We start from the raw sequence: 26,019 nt of genomic DNA, 5'->3' as shown, positions 1-26,019 counted from the left end.
GATGGTCTAGATGATATTTAGTCCTGCCTCAGTGCAGGGAACTGGACGAGATGACGTATCGAGGTTCCTTCCTGTCCTACATTTCTATGATTCTATGAAATGCACTGGCTACTGTATAGATGTATTTGTACAGTGCCTCACACAATGGGGCCTCAATCTTGTCTGGGGCCCACGACTGTTACTGTAATACTAATAGCCATAATAATAATATAGAAAGACATAGTCCTGTCCTGTAGAGCTTACCATCTACAAGGACAGAGGAGGAGGGAAAGGGATACAATAGATAAATTAATGCTCATCTACCTGTCAGTTAACCGTTGCTTGTTGGTTTGTTTGTGGCTACTATTTTATTGTTGCTTGTTTTCAGTTCGTGCCTGGTTTTTGTTTTTTTAATGATACCTGTTGCCAACTTTGAATTGTTAAGTAAATTTTAACTCTTGCCTATTAAGCCTTGTGAAGTTCACTTTACAGACACCTCCCTCTTATTGTTTGCCCGGGAAGCCCAGCCTACCTGCTGCCCTGGGATAACTGCTCCTCTCTCCACCCTGCCCAGGCACATAAGAGATTCAGAGTCAGTGGCAAGGCAATGGGTTGAAATTCTCTGTGCCAGAGATGAGCTTCATACAGGGGTCCAATGTGTGGACTGGAATATGCAGAGTTTGCAGATCAGGATTAATGCACACTGATGGAAAGGACTTAATGGGGGAAGTTTGTAGAATAACCGTTGTGGTTAGGCATTTAAAAATAGTCTATTTACGAACAGCTAGCCTAGTCTCCTACTTTATGTAAACATTTGGGAGTATATTTTCTGGTCACGCTACCATTACTGTGAATGGAATTTATGTAGGTGCCACTACTGTGAGACAACTCTCCAACTAAATATTTATAAACAAGATAAATAGTACTGAAAATGTCTGGGCTTACTGCATTTGTTTTTTGTTGCTTTTCATAAAGGCCACAAAGTACTGTGACTGAATCAAGCCATTGGATCATATTCTGCCCTATTTTATGCACAGGTAACCCCAAGGACTTAAAAGTAAGTAGTCAGCATTTGGTAAATAATGATTTTGGTATTTTTTCCTATCCTGATCTCAGATCCAAACAGGCAAAGCTTTTTTTAAAAAAAGCATATGGAGACACTTGTGATTATTTCAGCATGGGGGGAATCCCCCCTCAACAGTCTGAAATGGCATAATAAAGCTACCAAAATCAGTGGCTGTGAAGGCTTCATTGTGTTTAGAGTTAGGCCCCCGGTCTGATTATTTCTATGGACAAATAAATGGTGCTGTGCGGGCAGCACTTCTCTTGCATGCAGAACCATTTTCAGTAGGGACTGAGTGACTAGTAACACATTCCATCAATAAATATGTCTAGCAAAGGAAGGCTCCTTAATAACCCAATCCATGGGTAGGAGAGGGAGTGTGTGCGCACATGCACATCAGGAGCTGCTAGAAACCGCAGGGGGCAGATGAGGCCATGCAGGTCTCCTGCCCTACCAAACACAGGGAGCCCCATGAAAGAAAAGAATCTCTGGCTTCCTCCACAGATTGAGCATAGCTATTTGCTGACAGCAGAGGAATGTAGAGACTTGGGGCTCCTGAGTTCAATTCCAGGTGCTGGAGGGGAGTGGGCTCCAGTGGTTATAGGCCCTTTTTTCCTTGTCTCTGTCCATCTCTGTTCCTGCTCTCATCCTCCTATTCACCCCACCCTTCATGGCTCCCTGCTGCACCTCTCCTACACCGCACCCCCTGGACCTTGCTTCCCACTCACTCCTCCAGTTCCTAACCCCTCCCTCCTCTTTTTAGTTCCAAAACACCCCGCCCCATCCTTTGGATACTACCCCTTCTGCTTCTACGCACCCTCTGGCTCCTGCACCCTACTCTCCCTGACTCCAAACATAGTTTCTCAGCTCTCTGCCCTCTAGTCTGGCTACTTCCTCCATCTCAATGCTGCCTGGGTGCCAGCAGAGGAACACAGAGCACGAGAGACAATCTCCCTGCTCTCAGTTCCTGTGCATAGTGCAGCGCCACAATGGCCCGGAGTAGCCAGGAGCAGCAATTGTAGCCCTGCTCAGCCCCTCCAGACCCAAGCTGGAGCATGCTCACTGCACAAGGACTCTTTGGAGGATTTATCTGCCAGACTCTAAGTCTCTACTGAGCATGTGTGAACTGAGATTTTGTCAGAGGCTTGTAACTTGACCAAAGATAGGTGAATTTTTTGGGGAACAGTCAAAGGCACATCCATGATGCCTGGGCAACCTCCCTGCCAAATTTCAAGTCTCTGCTCCAAAAACTGGAGATCCTGGAGTGAGCTTGGCCAAATGGTTCCAAGAATTATTTTAGCACAGGCAAAACAATGTATTTTTCCCAAATCTGTTCTGGAAATGGATTAATAGTTTTAGCTGAAACATTTTAAAAAATCTAAAATAAAAATTCAGTTAGAGACAGACATCCAACATGGAAAAATTTTTGCCCAAATGATCAAAGTTTAACAAAGTTATAAGCAACTGGAAACCGGGATTACTTATGGAAAATGTCAGACAGCCTTAACTATAGGCATCACTACCTGCGCCACCTATAAAACACACATTTTAAATTTTGTTAAGAGCCTTTAATTGTCCTGTGACAAGGGATCACCAGTTCTAAATGGATACTAGTAGATTTCCTCTCTTCAGTGGAGTATAAGTGTCTGCATGGTGGGGGGTTATTTTTCCTCTTAACTATGCTTCTCCTTGTCTACTCATCATGTCTATGAAATGTCTGGTATGAAGGGAACGTCTTATTCATTCTCCACACATCTTTGGCTTCTCTCTCTCTCTCTCTCTCTCTCTTCCCCCCCCCCCCAATATCCTTCCTTCCTGTTCTTCCATACATACCCTGAGGGCTTTTGCAAGAAATTAAATTTATACAAAATATCATAGAATGGTCATGGATAGAGGGGGAAAGTCGCCATGTGGCAATGCAGTTTGTTTTCAGACCTCGTGAGAGGGATGTTTTGGATGTCTTCTATTTGTTTTAGCTGCTGAGCTCTAGTTTGAACCTGTGTTATGTGAGTAGCTGGAGGAGAGCGAGTATGTGCAGTGCTGAAGAGCAACCTACTGGTCAGGCCATTTCCAGGTGATTTAGGTACTGGTGGCTCGATTTCCAGAGGTTCTGATAACCCCCAAATCTCTCAGATGCCATTAGGAATTAGACGTGCTCAGTATCTTTGTATATCAGGACACGCTTAGTTTTCATGTTTTTTTTTAACTTTGCAAATAAGCCTCTCAACATCTAATATTAATAGAAATATTTTCAAGAATGAAAAACAAATCAATGATAAGTTTTCAAACTTTAAAAGCTTCTCTTTCAATATTGACATTCCAAAGATTGCATTAGTGAATGAGTCTGCAGTAAAAGTTAAACAGAAATTGTAACGGACAAGTTTCATTTTGCAAGCTGAGTTAAGATGCAATCTTGAAAGGGCCTGATTTTCAGAAAGTGCTGAGCACCCACCATCTAAAAATCAGGGCTCTTTAAGATGTCTCAGCCTGAGGACCCCAGAACCAAGGCACTCAGAATCACTAGTAACTTCTGAAAATTGAGTGCTAGCTGTTAGTAAGACAATGGCATAAAAATAATTGTGAATTTTTTTAAAGCTGACCATGTCCCTTTAAATTGCCAACAATGACTTTTCTGTGTACCTGCCTCTGTGTGTGTTGTGGTGATGATTGGGGTTTAACAGTCTCCAGAGAGGTAAGGAGCTGGGATACAACACATGTGCTGCAAGGAATGTCAAGTCTAAAGAGGAAAGCAGGAGACCTTTCTTTTCCCCCTCATTACATTTGTAACTGTGATTGATATTTTATATCCCGGCACTGACAGGTATTTCAAGTGAGTTGAAAACCTGCAGGCATCTGGAATATATTTGTTTATTTTTCAACTTCACCCTGTGTCTGTGTTTGGTTCTTGTTTCCTCACTGGAATGTCATTTACAGCTTGTCCCACAATGGCTCTCTTCATATAGGAAAAATAAGCCAGACTAGGGTGCAAAGATACTACTTGAATACAAAATTCAGTTGGTTGGGCAGATTATGATGAAGATGTGAGTAGGTAGAAAAGTAGACAATTTTTTTTTACTGAAGGAATATTGGCCATCCCCACAAGAAAACTGCATTTTGAAAGGATGGATTTGTCACTGGATATAAGCTTCCCACCTGTTTCCTAATAATGCTCTTATTTTGCTCTTTGGTATATGTGGGTTTTCATAGTGTTGTGATTGTTTTGCCTCCCCTGCAACTGGGCTAGAGGGGGTTGGGTTTGGTTTGACAGAGAGGCTGTGGGAATGGAAATGGAAAACAGTGTTCTTCTGGGGATGGAGTATCCTCTCTCCAGCTCTAGAAGAATAAGACACTAAAGGGTGCGTGCGTATATTTAGCAATGTGATCTCTCCTCATTCCTTCTGGGATCCCTGATGTTACGGTATTTTTTTAATGTTTTAACTGTTTGCTGTATTTCTGTAGTACCCAATGTGGTTGGGTGGAGAGGAAGAGAGAAGGAGTTGCTGTTTTATACAGAAAAGAATTACTTTACAGATTGGGGCTGATTCTCAGCTGGTGTCAGTTGTCATAGTGTCACGACAATTTGGGATGCCTCAAATGTTAAAAGAAAAAAAAAAGGTCAGTTCCTTGGAGAACTTTGTTTTGATTAACACACAGTCCATCTGGTACCAGGAATTTTTACGTTGCTGTAAACTGCATGGTTTTGAGTTTTACTAAGCTATCTACCCTGCTGTCCTCAGTTATAAAATCTCTGAATGCTGTGATAATGTAATTGATTTCAGGATGAGCTGTACTTTTCAGGAAGCCAAAGCTGCCAAATATCTGTCTTGGCCTCCGTTCGAAGTGTGTAAAAGAAATCCTCACGTTATTAAGCATTTTTGGATTTATTGTGTCTTTGTGTTGCTTCAGGGAGTATTCCTCTCAGGCTTTTAAAAGACAGCAAGTAGCCAGTTACACAATGGATTTTGCTTTGTGGGAGAGTTGGCATGAAGGCAAGTTGAAACCTCTGTCCAAATGTTCTTTTTTCACACTTGGTTAGCAAAAATGGCAATCTGGATTTCTTGCTCCAATTTGCTCTGTTCATTAAAATCAGTGAGATCCACATCTTGAAATGTTTACCATATTGTTATGATGAGGCACTAATATTTTGTGAGATCATTCTTTTTGTTGCACAGAGCTACTGGTAATATACAGTTTTCTTCTTCTCTGGGTCCCACCCTGACTCCAGTATGCATGAGCGCTAGGAATCTGTGTTCTTGTGCATATGTGGATGGAGCTGATGATGGGGAGTGATGCTTCTGAACTGAGAGGTGTCTTAGGGTATGTCTACACTGCAGTTAAAAATCCACAGCTGGCATGTGCCCGCTGACTCGGGCTCGCGGAGCTGTTTAACTGTGGTTTAGCTGTTCAGGCTCAGGCTGGAGCCCAGGCTCTTGGACCCTGTGAGACAGATCCCACAGGTCGGGTTGCAGCCCAAGCCGGAACATCTACACCCCAGTTAAACAGCCTCTTAGCACCAGCCCCATAAGCCCAAGTCAACTGGCATAGGCCAGCCGTGGGTGTCTAATTGCAGTGCAGACATACTCTTAGATGTCTGACAGGGCTGTGTGGCTTGCAAATGAACAGAATTCTGATCTGTGACTGACTCGGTATAAAAGGCACAAAACAATGAAATCTTGCAAAAGTGCAAAACAATTACATTTATTACTTTAAATATCCTGGTTAGCTTACCAAATAAAAATCATTAGCAACTTACAAACCGAATAAGCAAGCTGCACTAGAAAAACAAACCTGATCCAAGTTGTATCTCTAAGCTGGAATTTTACCTTGTATATGTTGCAAGCTGTGCGTGACTGTTATTTAGAAAACTTACTTTTCCTGCTCGATCTGCAGCTCTGTGAAATTTGCAACAGGAACACTGAATTGTCCTTTGCTCACATTGGTCACAAGTAAGATGTCTTCCTAGTTATTCTTTCTGAGACCAGTAATACCACCCATAAGACATCCAGAATATAGCAGGGTTCTGGCAAAACAACATTTTGATGAGCTAAGTTACCCATATCGTTACCCATGGGTTGGTATTTCATATATGCGACTTTTCTAGCTTGGATGGCCAGGAGGGCTGGATCAACAAGCAGAGTATGCTGTTATCTTTCATGATTTTCCTCATAGATTTCATAGCACAAGCCCTTTTTTAAGTCAGAAAAACATATTTCCTAATGGAATCTGCATGAAAAGAAAATTTCTCTGCCTCAGTTGTAAACTGCCAAAACATTGAGAAAAGAGATGATGAACTTCAGAAACCTTTGACCTCCTCTGGGTTTGCCCCTCCCCAGTTGTCCCTCTTGTCCTTTCTGGTGCTTTCTGGCTTGACACTAAATCTGCTCTGCAGGTTAGAGTGCTGACCACAACCAGGCTCAGTACACAGGTTACTTTTCTTTGGGTGTGTTAGTGCGGAACGACTTAACTGCTGCATGAAGGCATATCAGGAAGATGGGGTTTGGTAAAAGGCCAGGATAAGGCTTGCTCTGTGGTGGGCTGGGCCTCGCATAATGTTGTGGGGCACTTGTAATTAATTTCTGCTTTTAAAAAGTGATGCATTGACACAACACTGGACAAAATGTTTGATTATGCTTGCAATGATGAAGATGGGAATGAGAGTGTGGGTTGTAAAGTGCATTTTAATTATACATGTTATAGGCCAAAATGTCAAAATCAATATGCTTAAAAAGTAAATGGGATATCTTGAAAAGGAGAAGGAAGGAGCTTTAAACCATTAATACTAGATAGAAGTAGGATTTGGGCCCTCCAGAATGGTACAGATCTAGCACTTTTCATTTTCTTCCATCTTACTATGATCATCTTAAAACTCATCTGAAATATTATAAAAGTGGACGGACTAACATACACCTTTTTAAAAAGTTGAATCATTGTTATACTCTACAGACTCCCATACCGTGTCCCCTGGAACATCCACCACCAGAAGGGGACAAATAATCAAAGACAACTGTCACCTTCCTTGAAATTTCAGGATCTAGTTCCTTTTTTTAAGTATTTATCCTTTGACTGTAACTGTGATGGAACAAATGGATAGTAGGTGGTGGTTGGTTGGTTGCAGCTAAAGACCTTGATCAGGACCATATTGTACTAGGCACTGAAGAAACAACACAAAAACAGCTCTTGCTCCAGACAATTCACAGTCCAAGATTAGGTTATGCTTTTTCTTATTTTTAATTAGTATATTGTTTCTAAGGCCAAGCCTACAGTACGAACGCTACAGTGGCACAGCGTCAGCCTTGCAGCTATGCTGCTGTAGAGCCAAAGGATAGACGCTTTCCACAGCGACAGAAGGGGCCTTTCTGTCTGTGTAGGTAATCCACCTCTCCAAGCCTAGGTCTATAGAAGAATTCTTCCATTGGCTTAGCTACTGTGCTCTGGGCCATGGATTTTTCTGAGTCTGAGTCTCTTACCCATGGCCACTTAACTTTAAAGTGCAGATCACGCCTAATAGTTATTCCAGACTGGAGCATGCATAGTGTAGATGGAATCTTTGGAGATCAGGAGATTTTATCAGGTAGACTCTAAATAGTCTCTACTGAGCATGTGCCAACTGTGATCTTTTTCCACCCCATGGATTTATAACTTGGTCAAATTTGGGTGGATTTTCTTGGGGACAACAAAAGACACATCCCTGACATAAAGACCCCCTTTTTGCCATATTTCAAGTTCCTGCTTCTGAACCTGGTGGTGCTTGAGCTTTTGAGAGAAAAGGTCGCCAGAATTTTTTAAATGGATAAAACATATTTTTTTTCTCTAGTTTCATTCTCAGAAACAGCTGAACCATTTTGGCTGAAATTTCCTCCCAAAATATCAGTCTAAAGCAGACACTGGGCATAAAAAACTTCAACCTAAATGCTTATAATTTTGACAGATGTTAACCAAGTGGAAACAGGCTATTATAATGGGAAGTGTGAGGCGACCTTAACAGTAGGCTGCGCTACGAGCCCCGTCTGTAGTAATGTAAACAAAATACAACCAATGACTTCTGTTGCTTATTAAAAGTCATAAGAGGTTTGAATTTCATGAGACATTCCAACTGGCACAAAAGTCCAGGGCCTGATCCAAACCCCATTGAAGTCCCTGGGAGTCTTTCCCTTGGCTTCAGTGGGCCTTGAATCAGGGCCATAGTGAAAACTTGAAGGTCAGTCTGACCTTTCATGAAGTATAAAACCTGAAGACTAGTCTGAGTTTCCTTTTCTGGGAAGTTGGGGCCTGATTAAAATCAGTGGGAGTTCAGAAAACTTTTCACCTTGCAGGATTGGGGTCTTGAAGACCAGTCTGACATTTAAGTCACCTCCTACTCTTAAATGCCAACATTTATAAATAAGTAGATGACAAGGGACTGAGGTTATCCAGCTTTCTCAACAGTACGTAGTTTGGGTTACTGTGTTTTAGGCACGATGCTTACAGAAGGTTTTTTAAAGAAATTGCATTTTCTAGAGTGTATCCAGCTGCAGTCTCTCCTTTCTTTTTGTTGTTAAACTGTAATTCCTTCTCATACAGGTTTTGGTTCTGCTGCTTTTGTCAGCAGTGAAAGCTTTTCTTCATATTTCAAAGGTGCCTAGCATCACTAACTTCCTGCTATGGAAAAGTTGAACAAAAAGCCACAAATTAAGAATCTCTTTTTCTTGAGGAAGTGTTGTGACCTCATTTTGGCTGTGACTTGAAGGGCTAAAGGTAGTTAGACAATCCTGTGTATTGAGAGATTTCGAGAGGAAATCAAAAATAAATGTCTACACTAGATGTTTGCAGGAAAAAGCATGACTCTTTCCTTGCCTGGAGTGCTGACTTGAATACAGGCATTGTAAGCTGTTCCATAATCTTCGTAGATTGTATAAACTGAATTTTTTTATTCCTTATTTTTAACACTTTCCAAAAAGCTGAAAGATAATGTTTCTTCTATTTTCTCTAAGTTAAAAACATTCTTCACCTCCTAAATACTTATCCCCCTCAACTATCTTCTCCGATGTTTTACTTGTTTTTCTTCCTCAGAAAAACGAAAAGTTTGTAAGGTCCTATATAAGCATATTTAGTATTTACTTTAGTGCCATAGTGACGGTAATTAATTATTTTAAAATGCATATTAGAATTTGGAGAACATTTTACTGTATTAGAATAATTTTGAGAGATCAAGTTTTTGAGCTTTATAAGGCTTGACCTCAAGCCTTTAATTTTACTTGCCTGTGGAGCAGGGAGGGTTTGCACAGACAAAGGGCATCCTGTAGAATCATAGAATATCAGGGTTGGAAGGGACCTCGGGAGTCATCTAGTCCAACTCCCTGCTCAAACCAGGATCAATCCCCAACTAAATCATCCCAGCCAGGGCTTTGTCAATCCTGACCTTAAAAACCTCTAAGGAAGGAGATTCCACCACCTCTCTCGGTAACTCATTCCAGTGCTTCACCACCTGTCATTTGACTCACTTCAATTAATAATCATAACAAGCTAGTCAAGTGACTTGTAATAGAAGTGGAGTATGTGAACTCTACTTAAAAAGAGAGATGCTTTAAAGAAGCTCAATTCTTACAGACTATGCCTCCTTCTCTAGTTTTTGAGCACATAATTGGATTAAGGAGCTTCTAAGTTTTAATCATGGCCTGTTAGTGACTTCTTCCATGCTGGGCAAGTCATACATGGAGATTTGTGAGCATTAAGTAGTTGATGGTTGTAAATAGAGCTGGTTGGGGAAACAATTATGATAATTTCTGCAATTTTTTTCATTTGAAATTTTGTTAACATTTAGAAATAAAATGTTGACTAATTCTAATTAGAAAATGCTTTGAAAATGCAAAATGATACAAATGCTTATCATTATAGCTTTAATGTTAACACATTGATAGACATAGGACGGTTAGAGCACTGTGCCAGTGATTTTTCAGTGTGAAAAACAAGCTACTTTCCACTAAGTATTTAAGCAAGTGTTTGTTAATTTGCATTTCAGCTACCTGACTGCAAGTAACAACCAGAATTTCTTGTATACTGCAAGGCCATTTTTGAAGAGGGCTGCTTTAGTAATAAGTTATGTAAGTATGAGTGATTTTAAAAATGTGGTATTGTACACCTAAATAATATTAACATTAATGTTGCTGAATAGTATCACGAACAAAACTAGAAAGCTGAAATTGCAGCTGAAATTCTATTTTAAGTGGTTTGACTAGGTGGTATTAACTAACAGTTAATCATGAAATATAGTCCAATAAAATTTCACGTGGACAGCTAGATGAAAATGCTGCTTTTTTCCACCTCAAATTCTCTTTTAGTTTACATAGGTCATCATTTAAAAATCAACATTTGCAAATATCCCACAGTTGATCCTTTTCTAAATAGTGGGGAAATCTACAGTGTAAAATATACCACTGTGGGTTAATTGGAAAATACTGACTTTTCAATGGCAATCACTGCAAGTGTTAAGAATGAACCCCATCTCCAGAAAGAAGGTGACCACGCTGCTCCAGCCAGCAGGACAGGTAGTAAGAAGAAATCAAAAGCTTGCTAATTTTAAAGCATAACTTCCCTGTTGCCCCCTACATGCCAGATTTTGTTTCCCTTACCTGGAACAGTAGCTAATGACACAAGTAATCCCCTTGAAACCAGTTCAAAAATAAATCAGTGGAACTCTTGCAGAGTGAGGTATTATTCAGCATGAGAAAAGGTATTGACACATTCATACTCACAAACATTGTCTGTTTTGAGAAGGCTTGATATCCCATATAGTCCATGGCAGTAGTATACACTTACACTGTGGCAGGACACTATGACAGAAAAGGGTAGAAAATTATCCAGATAAATATTTGTGAAATTCCTTCTATGTATATTCATAACGTGGTTTGTTTTTTAGTGGATGTTCAAGGATTAACACCCTGCTATGCCACTGATGCTAATAGAAATTTATTCCATAACTGTCCTGGAAATTGATTTGACATCAAGCCCTAGTTTGTGTTGATTTCCCTGCAGAGTTTGCTAAATCTTAAAGAGCCATCTAAAAAAAAATAAAAAAATTTGAGTCTGCACTTTAAAGATTTGGATTTCCATGTATGGTATAATATTGCTCAAAAGGAGGTAACCATTTCAATAGATGTTGTTCTTCTCTGAAGGTGATTCTTGTTTTATATTTCCGTTTCTGGATAATGGGAGGTTCCATGCCAATGTTTTCAGAACAGGACAATCCAGCTTCATTCTCACCTTACTTACTTACAAGGTACAGTACCAATAACTGCACAAACTTATTAAATAAATGTAGTTTTCTTGAACTAAAATGTTTTAGTCAGGGAGCAAACAGATCTTTGTTTTGTTGGTTAACTTCTACACATAACTGTATTTCCTTATTGCTCTCCCAAGACTAGAAAACAATTGGCATTATTTGAATCACTGAAGCATGCAACAATGCCTGTGGTATTATGCTGTTTATTGTTTGTTGTTGTTGTTTATGCTTTTTTGTTGAAACCAATAAGCTTATCTTTATAAGGGTAAGGTTTGTAGCCTAGTGGTTTAAGCACAGCAGTGGGAGTCCAGGTATGATGCTAACTTCTTCTGTGATGTGGGGAAAATCACTTGACGTTTTTGTCTCAGGTGCAGATTCTGTAAAATGGGAAAAAATAATACTTAAAAATCCCTCTGGAGTGCTAATGAGCAGTTAGCATTTTGAAGTTGTAAGGCAAGATGGGATGTCAGGTATTCTTTTTGCTCTTACAAAAATATATTTCTAGGTGGGCCTGGCTGCCAGGGATTAATTAAAAGTAATGGTCTGAAACTTGCAATTTATGTTAGCAGAAGGTTTTGTTTTTTATCATTAGATTCATTGGTGAAATAGCATAAAGAAGCTGATATTGCAGCAATGATGTTTCATTGCCCCCATAGTCAAACCAAGGCTGGGGTGTTGTCACTTTTCACAACCTAACCTGGGCTAAGTCAGTACTTGGATTTGAGGTCACACTAGAGTTTCCGGAAGTATTGTTATGATGCAGAAAATGACATTCTTCCCTCTGAGTCAAACCAAACCAGTATTTTAGGATCATGATTGGGAGCTAATTTATATTCAGGAGCTTTGCTTTAATTGATAAAACAAAGAATATGCATGGCTTGATAATGCAAGAAGGATCATAGCTGTGGGGATGTTGTTTTGAAGAGAGGATGTGAAAGTAATTGAAAGGTTTTTTGTTCCAATGTCCCCATTGGTTCCAAATGAAAGGAGTAGCAGTCGTGTTTGATACCATTTTCCTGGAATGCTGATTTGTTGTTTTTAAAGACTAAAGCTCAAACATAGCTGAGACTAGCAGACTGAGATCAAGATGCTGTTGTTCAACATCTGGAGCAAAATTGAACTGGATCTCATTTGAGAAAGTACTCTAATAATGTGCCAACAGTGTCCTATTACTAGCAATACTAAAATTGCTTCCAGGAAACATGCTAGCTAATTTGGAAAGTTCTAAATTGTTACATATGATACATGTTTAGAATTTACATTAAAGTGTCTAATAATAACATATTTCTTAAATCATAGTATAAAAGACTTAGCTGTTTGTTCCTCTATTTAACATGTTTATCCTAAGAGTAAGGTTATATAATATAAACCAACCCAGTATGACTCGTTATTTATTATTCTGTAACTGAAAATGTTTTATTGTGTTTGCAATTAACATTTTACATTTTCTGCAATGACTGGGGTAGCTTTTAAAAGAAAAACTAAATTATTTGGTATAAGAGTGAATATTTCCCTGATAATAGCACAGGGTTTTTTTTAGTGGCATGCTTCTGAAAGGCAACTAATTGATAGCACTGCAGACTGAGCTCCTCTTTATCTGAAGGACAGGTGTGGTACAGAGAGCAGGCCGACCTTCCCTGTGCTGTCCCATTGATATGTGTCAGCCCTGACTAGAAGTAACTATCTTTTAGAAGGAAAGAAGAGTTCATTGTCCAGTGCCCATTCTGTTCTTAGCCTATGCTGTAGCTGCCAACAAGAGTACCAGCTGTAAACATATTTTGTTTGTAGAGCTGGGCAAGAACCAGAATTTCATTCCCACAAAAAATTTTGTGTTTCAGATTCCCCCTCCCCCCCATTCCAAATCAGAAATACACAATTTTTTATGGAATTTTTGAAAGTATGGAAGACCCAAAATGGAATTTTCTTGAAAATTTCTGGATTGGCAAGCTTGCTGCCCAATTGGACAGCCTATCAGTCGGGAGCCCAGAGAGCCTGCCTGATTTCCACTTAAAGTTTTGTTGCAATCAACACATTCTTATGGAACATTTCCATATTTGAATCAGCGTTTTCCAATGGAAAATTTTTGTTCAGCTCTAGATTTTTGTAATGTTATCCACTGTGAGCTGGACATGGACCATAAACTAATTCACCGGAGCCTAATATTTATTGTGTGACTGGTGAGGCTTTCCCAGTCTTCAACAACACAAGCATGTGCATTAACCTCAGTAAAATATATCTTTCCACATTTCTTAATTGTCAGAAGTAGATGCATCCTATAATTGTGACAATGTGAAATCTTTTTAAAATGAATCAGTTGTTTGTTCAACCTCCTAATAAAGTTTCTGCAATTCTGTTGCATGTGCAGGGGTACAAACAAGTAGTTCAAAGGTCAGAGTGTGGGCACGTCTATGTGGTAATCTACAGTGCTCCAGCTTGGTGCGCACTAACTTGCCATGTGGAGGCTGCTACAGGGCAAAGAAAGTCCTGGAGTGCAGCTTACCATACTGCACTTTGAAGCACAGTTACTCTAAGCCACACTCTGGGTCTTTCACTGCACTGTATCACTGTCCACATGGGACATCACGGCACAGAAAGCTGGTACACAGTAGATTCTTACCCTGGCTTGCCACTTAGTAACTTGCCGTGTAGACAAGTCCTATGAATGCTTTAATGGGCAGACCCTGCTTGACAGTACTGTCTTCCAGTGTCACCAAAAGAATTTAAACTTTCAGTGAGATCTGTAGCATACTCCATTATGATGGCCTGTGCCTCTAACAATGACCTGCAGTAGAGATAATGCTAGAATGGCAGAATAGGCCTGTTATGTGATTGAATCCATCTTTCAGCCAAGGCAGAAAATAAAAGGTACAGGAAATCCTACTCTTCTTGAAGACTCACTAGAGATGGGAAATGGGACCTCCTGTATTCCACACAAGGAACCCCGGTCTAATGAACCACTGGTTATAAAATTCATAAACTTTTGAGTTGAAGTTGTTGCAAGTTGCTGTCACAAGTTTTGCTATGGATAAGCAACTGCAGCACAATGTAACCTCAACCAAGCCTCTGTGACATGTTTAATGGGGTTAGGATGAAATGGAGGAAAGATGTTATAGTTATAAAGGTATTGAGCGATACAAAGCTTGATGTAAATGTTTTACTGAAGTGCAGTTAGAGTCTTAGCAGGACATTCAGTAATAGGCTTGGCATGCTTCAGACATTCTGCACAACGTTGCGTTATTCTGCTGTTTTTGAGGGAAAATATTTGAGTCCTCTGAATAATGATGAGTACATATTGTATTACGAACACCTTGCTAAGACTGAGGAAAAATATTCAACATACAGTATGTCTCACAGATTAGTGTAAGAGACAGATAATAGCAGCAACCTTACCAGTAAGTTCCAAATAAAAATATTTAAAAAATAAGTCTCTCTCCAAGTGTAACTGTATAGTAACCATTGCAGGCATTAGCTGTGTGACAACCATAAATCCATCTATTGCAGCCGTGAATGAGCCCTAATTGTGTCTTTTAATTTGCTTTACAATATGACTGCTTTGGTAGATAGCAGTTTTTTATGTGGTCAAACTACTTTTTTCCCCGTAATTTGGCTTTTGTGTGTGTGTTAAGTGTTTCAATTGGATATGTGAGAATTCAACACAGTGGAAATTCAGAAACCCGAAGAAACACTCATCCACCAAAGTTTACTTCTTTTATGCTTCATTTGGATTTATGTTTGTTTTCTAAGTGATGCATTTAATTCTGACTGTTGAGGCTTCAAAGGGAATACAGCTATTGAGCTCAAGGGGCAAACCTTTGCTGTGGAAGCAGATCGCTGCGCCAGCTAGGTCTGTCTGGCAAGGCAAGGGAAGTTAGATGCAACAACCCCTATGGGTTTTGCACTAGACCCTAGGCTAGTAAAGAAATATTAAAACCAACCTCTGCAATATACCAGCCCATTAATTAGCCATCCAGAGCATTCTGACTCTTGGCCACACTTTCTGAGTTTAGGAGCTCTTGCTGCTTTCTCAGTGTGTTTCATTTCATCTGCATTTCAGTATAATATGTACAATAGACTTTTTATTTCAGTGTTCACTTTTGGGTAAGGCAGGAAAATGCAGAGACAGCAAGAAGTCCTGGCTCACTAACATGGGGACCCCCTCAGTCCATATATTAAATTTTAAAATATATTTTCATTAAAAAAAAGGGGGGGGGGAGAACCCTAATGGGTTTACCTAATGGTAAAATGACAAAGCACAAGTCTCTCTCCTGAAGTGTGAACCTGCCTATTCCAGGCCAAAGAGTTGAACATGTCTCTTACTTAATCTTATATGGTTTAATGAGCAAACCCTGATAAATGTTGCTATCCTGAAATATTGGTTGTTAACAGGCATTTATAATGGGGCTGTGGAGCCAATTACAAACCCTGCTTGTGAAACAGAATATCCTGTGAATGCAAATACCTGGACACCCAAAGATAGCTTTGAGAAAAGAGGCACAGCTTAAACATTAGCATCAGACATTTATTCCTCTCAGCCATGTGTTTCATTTTTTAAATCCATTGCCAACACAGGACTGGAGAAAGTAGCTTGACCCCTTGAGGCAAATAGCCAGTATCTTTTTTTTTTTTTTTGGTATTCATTCCACTTTCTGTTGGCACTGGATAGGTAAAGATAAGGCTGTTTTCTCTGGGGGGGTCCCATGGCCTTTTTAGACCATTTTAAAATGTCTACCTCGACTGATTTCCAAGAGATCTATGTTTTTAACTTTCTGGGGAGTAGTAATCCATATGTCAGTCGTTGCCCAGGGGACTCACCATTTCCCCCCTACTGTAAACCTTGGTTGAAGTCCTGGTGTGTAGCCATCAATCTGTTAGATTGGCTTAGGGTGCCCCTTGGAATCCATTGCTACCATTTTTTAGCTAGGATAATGGATCACGTTTGAACACAAAACTCTCAGGGACTTACAGGTTTGGGAAGAACAAGATCAGCCCCAGGGTTTTGCATATTGCAACATTATCAGGATGATCCCCAAGAGCTCAGGTTTTATTGGAAGGTCAGTCTTGTTTGAATGTCTGATTTGAATGTGCCTCATTCTTAAAAATCTGATATTTTCAACTACTTAGCAGCAAAGTTTAGGAGGAGGCTCAGAAACAGACCTACTAGATTCATGAATAGAAAAATCAATACAATTTATACAGCATCCTCCTCCACAGTTGTACCTTGTAATAGAAGGTACATCTTACTATTCAGCAAGCTGCAGCTGCTTGTATAGCTCTGTATTTCTGTACTCTTTGTACCCACCACTGTATTGATAGGCAGCTTTTCTTCTAGTTGCCACAGCTCTGTGATGATGAAAGGCATTATATGGAGCCATTATATTTTTTGCAGTTGAGAGGGCTTTTCCCCCTCCATTAATGTTTATGCTGACATTTGGATCTTGTCTCCTACTGATGTGAAATCAGACTTTGTGAGACCGATGTATCATTTTATTTATTTAAACAAATGTGATTTTACTCTATGTACACAGAATGTACTGGGCAGAGAAAGAACATATTATTTTATGGTTATTGTAAGAAAATGGTATAGGATGACAAGATACAAGTAAATTCCTGCAGAAGATATGACTGGACTGATAAGCTGCTTGAGATATGTGCCCTAGAGGATATGCAAATAAATATAACTCAAATACAATACCCTTAAATAACATCACCTGGTTATAATTGCAGCAGCATGTGTTTTACAACATTATCATGAAGTGGCTCATCATCCACACTTGATTTAGAGCTTTGCAAACGGTGGAAAGAGCCTAGAGCTGAAATGAGTTCTGTTGTTAATATGTGAGTGAGAAACTCTTCTCCTAATAAAGGACATAAATGAATTCTTGTCACCATTAGAAAGAACTAAAACCCCTTTGCATACCAGGCAAAGCGCCTGGGTTATTTAAACAAGGGAGTGATGAGCTACAGGGTACCCTGAAATGGCAACAACCCTCCTCTGTGCTTCTGTTTTCTACACTGTCCCTTCCCTGAGAGCCCTCTTATTTTTTCTTTCCCCAACCCCAGGTTAATCTGAGATGATATAAAAATAAACAATTATTTATTGCCTGTCTTCCAGACATTTCCCGTTTTTGGTGCCCTTTATGAGACCATTTCTCCCCCAACCCTTCTGCTAAAATTTAGGTATAAAGGGTACTTCTATTCCTAGGCACCCAGGCCCAACATCTTCCGGGAGCCATAACAAAAGTAACCCAGAGAATTAAATTGTGCCACTTCACAATGTTCCAGTTTGTTACACCATCCCTTTGGGGGCTGGAGTGGGGGAATAGGCTGCACAATCCTTTGTGATAAAAAGAAGGGGGGGTCATACTCTATCTTCTTCCTATACCCTTTGCAGGGGGGTGCCTGGAGGGAGCAATCCTTGCACTTTCCAACTGCAGGCACGGAGATTGTCCCTAGCCTTCATGCACTGCCTGCAATAGTGGGCGAGGCTGTAGGGATGGAGATACCTACAGTCAGAAACAAGCTTGAGTGAACTTCACAGAGGAATCAAGTCAGAGGGGGAGAAATCAACAAAATTTACAAACCGAACAAATCCTGAGCCTAGCCTAGGGTTGCCAACTGCCTAATCACACAGACCCAAATACTCTTGCCTTGCCCTGCCCAGCCCTGCCCCATCCCGCCCCTCCTCTGAGGCCCTGCCACGCTCCATTCCTCCTCCCTCAGTCACTCGCTCTCCCCCACCCTCACTCACTTTCACTGGGCTGGGGCAGGGGGTTGGGGTGCAGGAGGGGATGCGGGCTCCGGGAGGGGGCTCAGGGCTGGGGCAGGGAGGGATTGGGGTGGGGAGAGGGTGAGAAATGCGGGCTCTGGGAGGGAGTTTGGGTGCAGGAGGGGGCTCTGGGCTGGGGTTGGGTTGCAGGAGGGGGCTGTGGGCTGGGGCAGGGGGTTGGGGTGCAGGAGGGGGTTTGGGATGCTGGCTGTGGGAGGGGGCTCAGGGCTGGGGCAGAGGGTTTGGGGTGCTGGCTCTGGCTGGGCGGCGCTTACCTCAGGGCAGGGAGCCTGCCTTAGTCCTGCTGCGCCATCAGGCTTTTAGCAGCCTAAAATCTCCCTTTTTGGCTTCAGTAGCCTCTGGGAAATAAAGCCCAATTCCTGGAGACTTCTGGAGAAACCGGGAGGATTGGCAACTGTAGCCTAACCCCGTGGGTGTTGTTGGGTGTCCTTTTGCATCTGTAGGAGAGAGAAGAACATTCAAGTGCAGCAGGCTCTTAGCAGAGAAGGTCTTCTCAGGATTCAGTGTTGCCAACTCTCACAATTCTATTATCATTCACAATATTTGGTGTTTTTCTTAAAGCCACACTCCTGGTACATGTGACTAGGCAGGGAGATCAGCCTTCTCTTTTTGAAAAAAAGAAAGTCATTGTTGCAAAGAAAAGCCTGAAAACTTGAACCCTTGAGTTTTAAAAACCAGTCCAAAAGGCAAATTATACACACCCACCCACACATGATTTTTTTTAGCAGACTCAGTGATGGTTGGGGTTGGCAATAGTGAGACTGTGACTTTTCCATTCTAAATCATTCTCAATTACTGCCTGGGGCAACAGACAATTCCTCAAGTATTTGTGTCCTATATTGTTTGAGTTTAAACAGTGGTCTAACATAACACTCTCTGCACTAAAGGCAACCAGTTCAGATAGCAGAATCATGCTCCTGTTTCTGCAACAGATGCAATAAATGATGTGCCAAATAAAGCAAATGACATTACATCTAGCCTTAGAGGATTTGAAAGTGTGGGTCATCATGATGACGTCTAAGAAGCTAAAGAAAGCTTGCAACTTCTGAATATTTCAGAGACTGGGGGACTGGGAAAGCCACATTTGACAACTGCTGAAACTTGTATTTCCGTATTCAATGTGCAATTCAAAATTGATCTCCACTGCAATGCAAACCCAGTTAACTGGCTTTATGAGGGTGGGAGGGACATGTCAATTGACAGTAAGTGATGCCAATTAGGAGGCTAGTTCCTCCAGATGTCTCCTGACCATGACAAGTTACCCTGTGTTATCTGGGCTGAAATGCAGCAGGCCTGACAGAGAGAAATGTTTTAAGCACTGTAATTTTTCCCCCCTCTTGAAATTCCAGCAGAAATTAGTAGTAATACAGGGACGATGATTAATTTAAAATATAATTTATTGTCAGACAACTAATTAAAAGGAAATATTTTAGTTGCTGACTATAGCTAGGCCCCTAAAATGTAACTAGCGCTTGGAATAATTCCAGGAGGTTTCATTTCTGTTTAAAATTGCAGATTATTTCTATTCTATGTCAGGTTTTGAAATAATGTTTTTGAAAGGTTATGCCTCCACTGAACTTTTTTCTTTATTTAAGCATGCTAGGTAAGAGATGCAATGCTGGATTTACAGGCAATCATATGGGTGCCTGAAGGTGGCTCCTCCCCCCCGTCTATTTAAATAATGGAAGCAAAACATCTAAGAAAATTCAGTCAGTTCAAGAGATTTATATTTGATCTAAAACCTGTAACATATTTAGTCCCTCCCTTCCAATACAATGTGTAGGGGTGCAGGTTCATACATTATAAAATTTGTTTACTTCACATAACAGAGAATCCTACACCATTCCTTTCTATCTCGATAATTCTCTCACCTCATTGGTCTGCCTGAAAGCATTGGAGAAAAGTTTTGAATGCTACATTGCTCTTACAGAAACATTTGCTCTTACCACTTTAGCTCAGTCTGAGAGATCACATTGAAGTATAGATGATAAAACAGTTATCCACTATTTGTGGAAAACAAATCTTTTAGGCCTGGATATTCTGCAGGGTTTCATGCATATTCATGTAGGATTTCATGGATATTCTGCAGTTTTGCAAAAACTGTGTGTAAATTTTCCAGTTTTGACGTAAAAATTGAAAACCACCAACATTTTTAGGTACACAACTGACAGAACATTCAAGATTACCAAAATTGAAAGACTGTCCAAATTGTTGGTGATAAGAAACATCACTAGTAGAATTTTTACAATTTGAAAAGGCCAGCTGGAAAATCAGTTTTTTCAGTTTTGCCATTCTGGGATATGTGGTGCATGCATTCTAAACCAAGTAAATTAAATGAGAGCTCTCAGGACTGACAACAGGAGAAATGGCCAAGGGTTTTCTATTCTGATGTACGGTGATGTGCATCAGCCAACTGTGCATGGTACGTAATGTCTTTTGTAGGCTTTGAAATAGTTCACTGCTGTTGGCAGATTGCATTTAAGGAACCCGAGTGTTGCCATAACTGAACAGAATAATTGTCTGCCTACTTTGGTACCCTGCCTCCAGAAGTGGACTGTACCTGAAGTTTATGGGGAAGGCAAAAACAATTCAGTGAGGGGGGAAATAGATCCATTCACAAAACCTTTCATCATCAATCTGAACTAACTTCCCAGCAGAGTGTACAGCTTTATATTACACTTGCCTATATATCTATTTGGAATTCCTTTTTAAATCACATTAAATTGACTCAATTTGCTGTAACAACAAATACCACATATTTGTTACATGCTGCATAAAGTTTTATCATCTCTCGTATCCTGGAGAGTGGATGCTGAAGACCAGCCTGTCTGTTATCTAAACCCATCAGCTTTTTGCTCATCTGTATTAAGTTGTTTCTCTCTCCCTCTCTTGAAGATGAATAGTTGAAGTGTGATGAGGCTTCAGAATTGCCTGGTAATTTGATGCATCTTCCATATGGGATGACAGTTGAGATGCTTTTTGAACATATCAATACACAAGTTGCCCTAAGGGCCTTTTTATTAACTCGGATAACTCGTCCGCTGAAAATTTAAGACATTTCAAGTTGGATACCCAAAATTACTTATCACTTTTGAAAATCTTAGCCACGTTTATAACAATATTACAGCCTGGCACAATTCACTGAATGATGTGAATGGTTTTCATTTGGAAGATGATGACCTCCTGAGGTCTCTTCTAACCCTATTATTCAATGATTCTGTGATTCTATAAATATGGCAAGTTATGCCATATGACATTGTGCTGTATAATCCCATCAAGGCTGAGCTACGTCATTTTTTGAATTGGTGAATCTCTGAGGAACCCCCATGTACTGCAGGAAGTGATTTTGCTGTCTTAAAAGGTGGCATTCTTCATTTAGAGTAATGAGTAATGAGCCAATGGCCCAATGTGATAAGGGGTAGAACTGATCAAAATTTTTTATTCAAAACTTTTTTAGATGAAAAACTGACTTTTTCATATTTTTCTCCTATGGGAGGAAAAAACTCCCCTTCCTTACACTCTTTTCCTTTGCTTTTCTTTCCCTTTACAATGGCAAAATGAAAAAAGGAGGAAAACAATTGGGGGGGGACCTAAAAATTGTGGAATTTACAATTTTTGTATCAAAATTGGAAAAACTTCTTTGCAAAAACTATCCTGAAAAGGAAATTTTTCCAATGAAACATCCTTACAACTTTTGATCAGCTCAGGTGTTGGGATAATATGCTGTTGGAGATAGTGTCTTTGGGATGAGAAATAAAATGAAAATCCCAACCACTTGTGGTTATTAAAATCCCCCCCCCCAAAGTTAGGGTTGTGAGTCCCTGTGTCTTAGCCATATTCCAATGTGGGTAATTCTATACTGCCTGCCTAAAGTCATTGTTAGATACAGTGTCCTGTACCTCTTGTCTTAAAATACTGTGTAGTGTTCTCCATACTGCTGAGTAATTGCTCTGTTTTCACAGTAAGTGATGGATGAAATGATCTTTTATATATGTTTGTACATGTCTTGGGAGTCCTTTGGGATCACTTTAATAAATCTTTGAGCTACCAGAGTGTAATATACAAAAACCAAGCCAGACAGATGAAAAAGTGCTATATTGTATAAATTTATTATTTATATGCAAGTCTGTGCGCTTTCAGGTTCTATATATTTGCCTTTTTTTAAAAAAAACAATAAAAGTTTATAGTCTGTGAATCTCACAGTTCTCCTCAGGGGACTTGATGAGCACTCGACCAATTTCAGCAGTTCACAAAGAAATGTATTTAAACTCTTCTGTAAACGTGGTTTGAGGGAGCAGCTTTAAGGTTTGCAGATAAGTAGCTGCCAAGTGGCTCAGGGTCAAATTATTTACTTGGATGCATTCATATTGCTCCTGTTCCAGTCCACAGAAGCTTTCACATGTCCCAAAAGGTAGCATATTTCCCACCTCCCAATCCCCTCTGCATTACAAATACCAAATTACAAAGTTAGAAGTCTCTTTCCCCCTCCACTTTTTCAGCCTCCCTTATGCCAACTGCTCGTGCCCCCCAAGGGCTATGATGGGAGCCAGAAATCACCAACTTTGATCTGGGCTTCTTGCCGACTGTGCCAGAGAGCAGGGAGGGGGTCTGATGTAGAAGCTGGTATAGCAGCTCTAAGCTACCCATGAATTCCTCTGCACAGAGGAGGGAATCTTCAAATGGCTGGTTAAGCTAGAATTAGGGCTGCTTTGCATTGCAGGAGTCCAGCAATACTGCTGTAAGAGACTGAAGGGTGGGTGTCTCTCTCTAATTTTAACTTTTTATTTACTTTTTTGTAAGAATAAAACATTACATAGAATTAAAACAGGTACAAAAATAATTATTCACCTCAAAAATATAACATTCCAGTAATATATGCAGAACAGTCAAGCCACTCAAAAGTTGATGTACAATTCTCATATAGAGGTAATTGGTTTAAAGTTTTATGGTGTTTATAAATAACACATGTTGAAGACTTATATTTACAGAACAGTATGTTGCTGTCTTCATATATTTTTATTTTTTCTCCAGTATAAGGGACAATAATTGACTATATCCTGGATCAGCATGAACTCACTCTGCTCTCAACATAAGAAAAAACGTATATGGAATCGAGAACATTCTACGTATTGTATTTCCATTTCATCTTTCAGATTTCTAACTTATTCATACCTCCTGGCGTTCAATTCCTGGCTTCTGCTAGCACCAATTACTTTGTGCTATGACTGGCAAGTCGGGAGTATTCCTTTAATTGAGTCGATATGGGATGTGAGGAATTTAGCTACAGTTCTCCTGGTGGTGGTGATGATATTACTCAGCTTACATTGCATAACAGCATTCAAGGTAATTTTTAAAAAGTACTCTAAAATCTTATAGTTTATATGTTGTTTTTGTTACCTAATCATTGAGGACATCACCAATAAAAACAATTGAGGTTGTTTGTTTTTTTTCCCAAACAATAGACAGTAAGAGGAAAAATACTTCCCTATAACTCTCATAGGCAAATCCAAAAGACTAAATTCTGCCATTGAATGTATGCATGCTGCTCCCATTTGTTTGGTCTGAGACCAGAATTTAGCCAAAAGTGCTTTATTAAATTACTATTAATGACCCAAAGCCCACTGAAGTCAACTGAAAAACTCTCCTTGATTTCCATGAGCTTTGCTCATGACCCAAGGGCCCAATTCAATTGCCATTAATCAATGGGAGCTTTGCCATTGGCTTCAGGTGTCTGTCACTAGCTTTTGAGGGTTAAGTTGATATTTTTATCTATACTTCTAAACCAAATAAAACATATATATGGGACACAATAAGGAGGACAAAATTGAGTGTAATAAGTTGAAAATGATGTGGGAATCATTATTTAGCATAAATGGCATGTTGTTTAAATACAAGCTGGTCCAATAAAAGATATTATCTCACCATTGTCTCTCTAATATCCTGGGACAACATGACCACAACCACACTGTGGACAATGTTATTTAAATCCACTTTCACAGATCAGTATTGCAGATGCATGTTACTTGCACTGCAGATGTGTAAATGAGATTAGACTGGATTTGTGTGGGACAGAGATGAAATATATGTCTAAAATAAGAGGCAACCCCAGTAATAAGGGATAGTTACAACTGCTGAAGTCATCTCTTGTGATGAAAGTGGTAAGAAATAATTACCTAGTGGTTTGTTGATCATTTTTAAAAGAGTTCCTTCCTTAAGTGTACAAATAACTACGCTGAAAAACCACTATATGGTAATAAGACAGCTCTTGAATTATGCTAAAAAGTGCAGGTCCTGCTCATACTGCTTGCATATCCAGAGTTCTATATATGCTCTTGATAGGAGGATAAAAATGACAAAGACTTTTGGACCGTTGAGTCCTTAATTTGGATTCTTTAAAATGTCAACTGATGCCATATGGAAAACATGGGAAATCAGTCTATTTAGGGATGCTGTAGTTCTGCCTACAGGTCATATGTCTTCTGTATTTCTCTTGCTTTTATTTTTTATTGCTAGCTGCTTTAATGTAAAATCAGAATCTTTGGAGAGGATTTTCAAAAGGGCTCCGCTTTGATCTAACTCTGCTCCAATTGAAGGCAATAATAAAACTTCCCATTTGCTCAACACTGAGCAGTTCTGAAATCACATCCTTTATTCCCTGATGTTTTTCTAGCTTCATATCTTTTACCAGTTGTCAAAATTAGGGTTGTGTTCAATGCAGGGATTTCATTTCCTAGGAATTTGCTTGTTTGCTACTTTGAGTCTTGTGTAGTTGGTTCCTCTCCCCCCCGCCTGCACCCCCATTTTTGCTTGGAGCTCCTGGTTCAAATGAACAACAAAACACAAAGTAAAATGCATCCCAAACTATCTGGTTTCATGTCCAACCCCTGTTAAACCATAAATGTCAGCGTTTTGACATGGAACGAGGTTTACCAGCCTTATAGCAAACCTGCTCTGAACTTGGAGTTAGTAATGAATCCTGGATTAAGGGACGCTACATGTGAATTTGTTTTATTGTGACAGCTTAACACAGTTCTAGTCATAATTAGAGAGGGCTGAAATATTCTGAATTTCAGTAAGAAAAAAGGATTTTTTGATAAAAAATTTTCCCATTTTTTTTTTACTAGCTTTTGCTATAATTTGCATCATTACCTGCTGTGGAGAGGATTATGATGTCCCAAGCAGTAAGAGTTAAGGTGGGGAACAAACAATAAGAGCAGATGAATTTTGTAGAAACAAATTATCCTGTTTTCATGTGTATGTTACTATTTATAAAGGTGAGGCGGGGGAAAGGAGTACAGAGAACATGACTTGCAGGCACAATTTCTTTTTATTAGACTCTTAAAAAAATTGCATTTCTAAATGAGAAATCAGTGACTTTTTGAGATGACGCAATGTGTACAGGCAAAGACCATCGTTCTACCAGACAAATGGCAGGCAGTCTTGGCTAGTTTTCTTATGCTGTTTGGCATGAGGCATATCAAGTTATTTCACATTGAATCAAATCTTCTGCTTTCTTTTTGAAATAGTTCCATGAATTCACATTTTACTTATCTGTTGACCTTTCTCCTCTTCCCATAACACAGTATAACCTGGAAGTGATAGTTCACAATTTTGCTAAGGAATGGGTTTATCATGAATAAGGCAAGGATTATATATATGTCTATTAATCTCTAGAAAGACAAGGTGGGTGAAGTAATGTGTTTTATTAGATCAACTCTGTTAGTGAAAAATGCAAGCTTTCAAGCTTACACAGAGCTCTTTTTCAAGTCTCTGTGTATGCTCAGAAGCTTGTCTTTTGCACCAACAGAAGTTGGTCCAATAAAAGATAGTACCTCACGCGCGTTTTGTCTCTAATATTTTGGGACCAACATGGCTACAACAGTGCTGCAAGCTGCTATTCTCTATCACGTGCAAATACACATACACTCTGGT

General features: G+C 39.7%; 1 protein-coding gene across 6 annotated transcripts in view; it reads left to right on the top strand.

Moving 5' to 3' along the window:
- Positions 1-26,019, top strand: part of TMTC1 (transmembrane O-mannosyltransferase targeting cadherins 1) — a 184,794-nt gene that overhangs the window by 52,061 nt on the left and 106,714 nt on the right. For all 6 annotated transcript variants that reach the window (XM_038369642.2, XM_038369659.2, XM_043518065.1 and 3 more), the window contains 3 exons: positions 10,041-10,122; positions 11,194-11,297; positions 23,241-23,430. In XM_038369642.2, the coding sequence (XP_038225570.1) occupies positions 10,041-10,122; positions 11,194-11,297; positions 23,241-23,430 (376 nt within the window). The remainder of the gene's footprint in view (positions 1-10,040; positions 10,123-11,193; positions 11,298-23,240; positions 23,431-26,019) is intronic.

This window comes from Dermochelys coriacea, chromosome 1, assembly GCF_009764565.3.
Source record: "Dermochelys coriacea isolate rDerCor1 chromosome 1, rDerCor1.pri.v4, whole genome shotgun sequence".
Taxonomy (NCBI): Eukaryota; Metazoa; Chordata; order Testudines; family Dermochelyidae; genus Dermochelys; species Dermochelys coriacea.
This window is presented reverse-complemented; position numbering and strand designations above follow the sequence as displayed.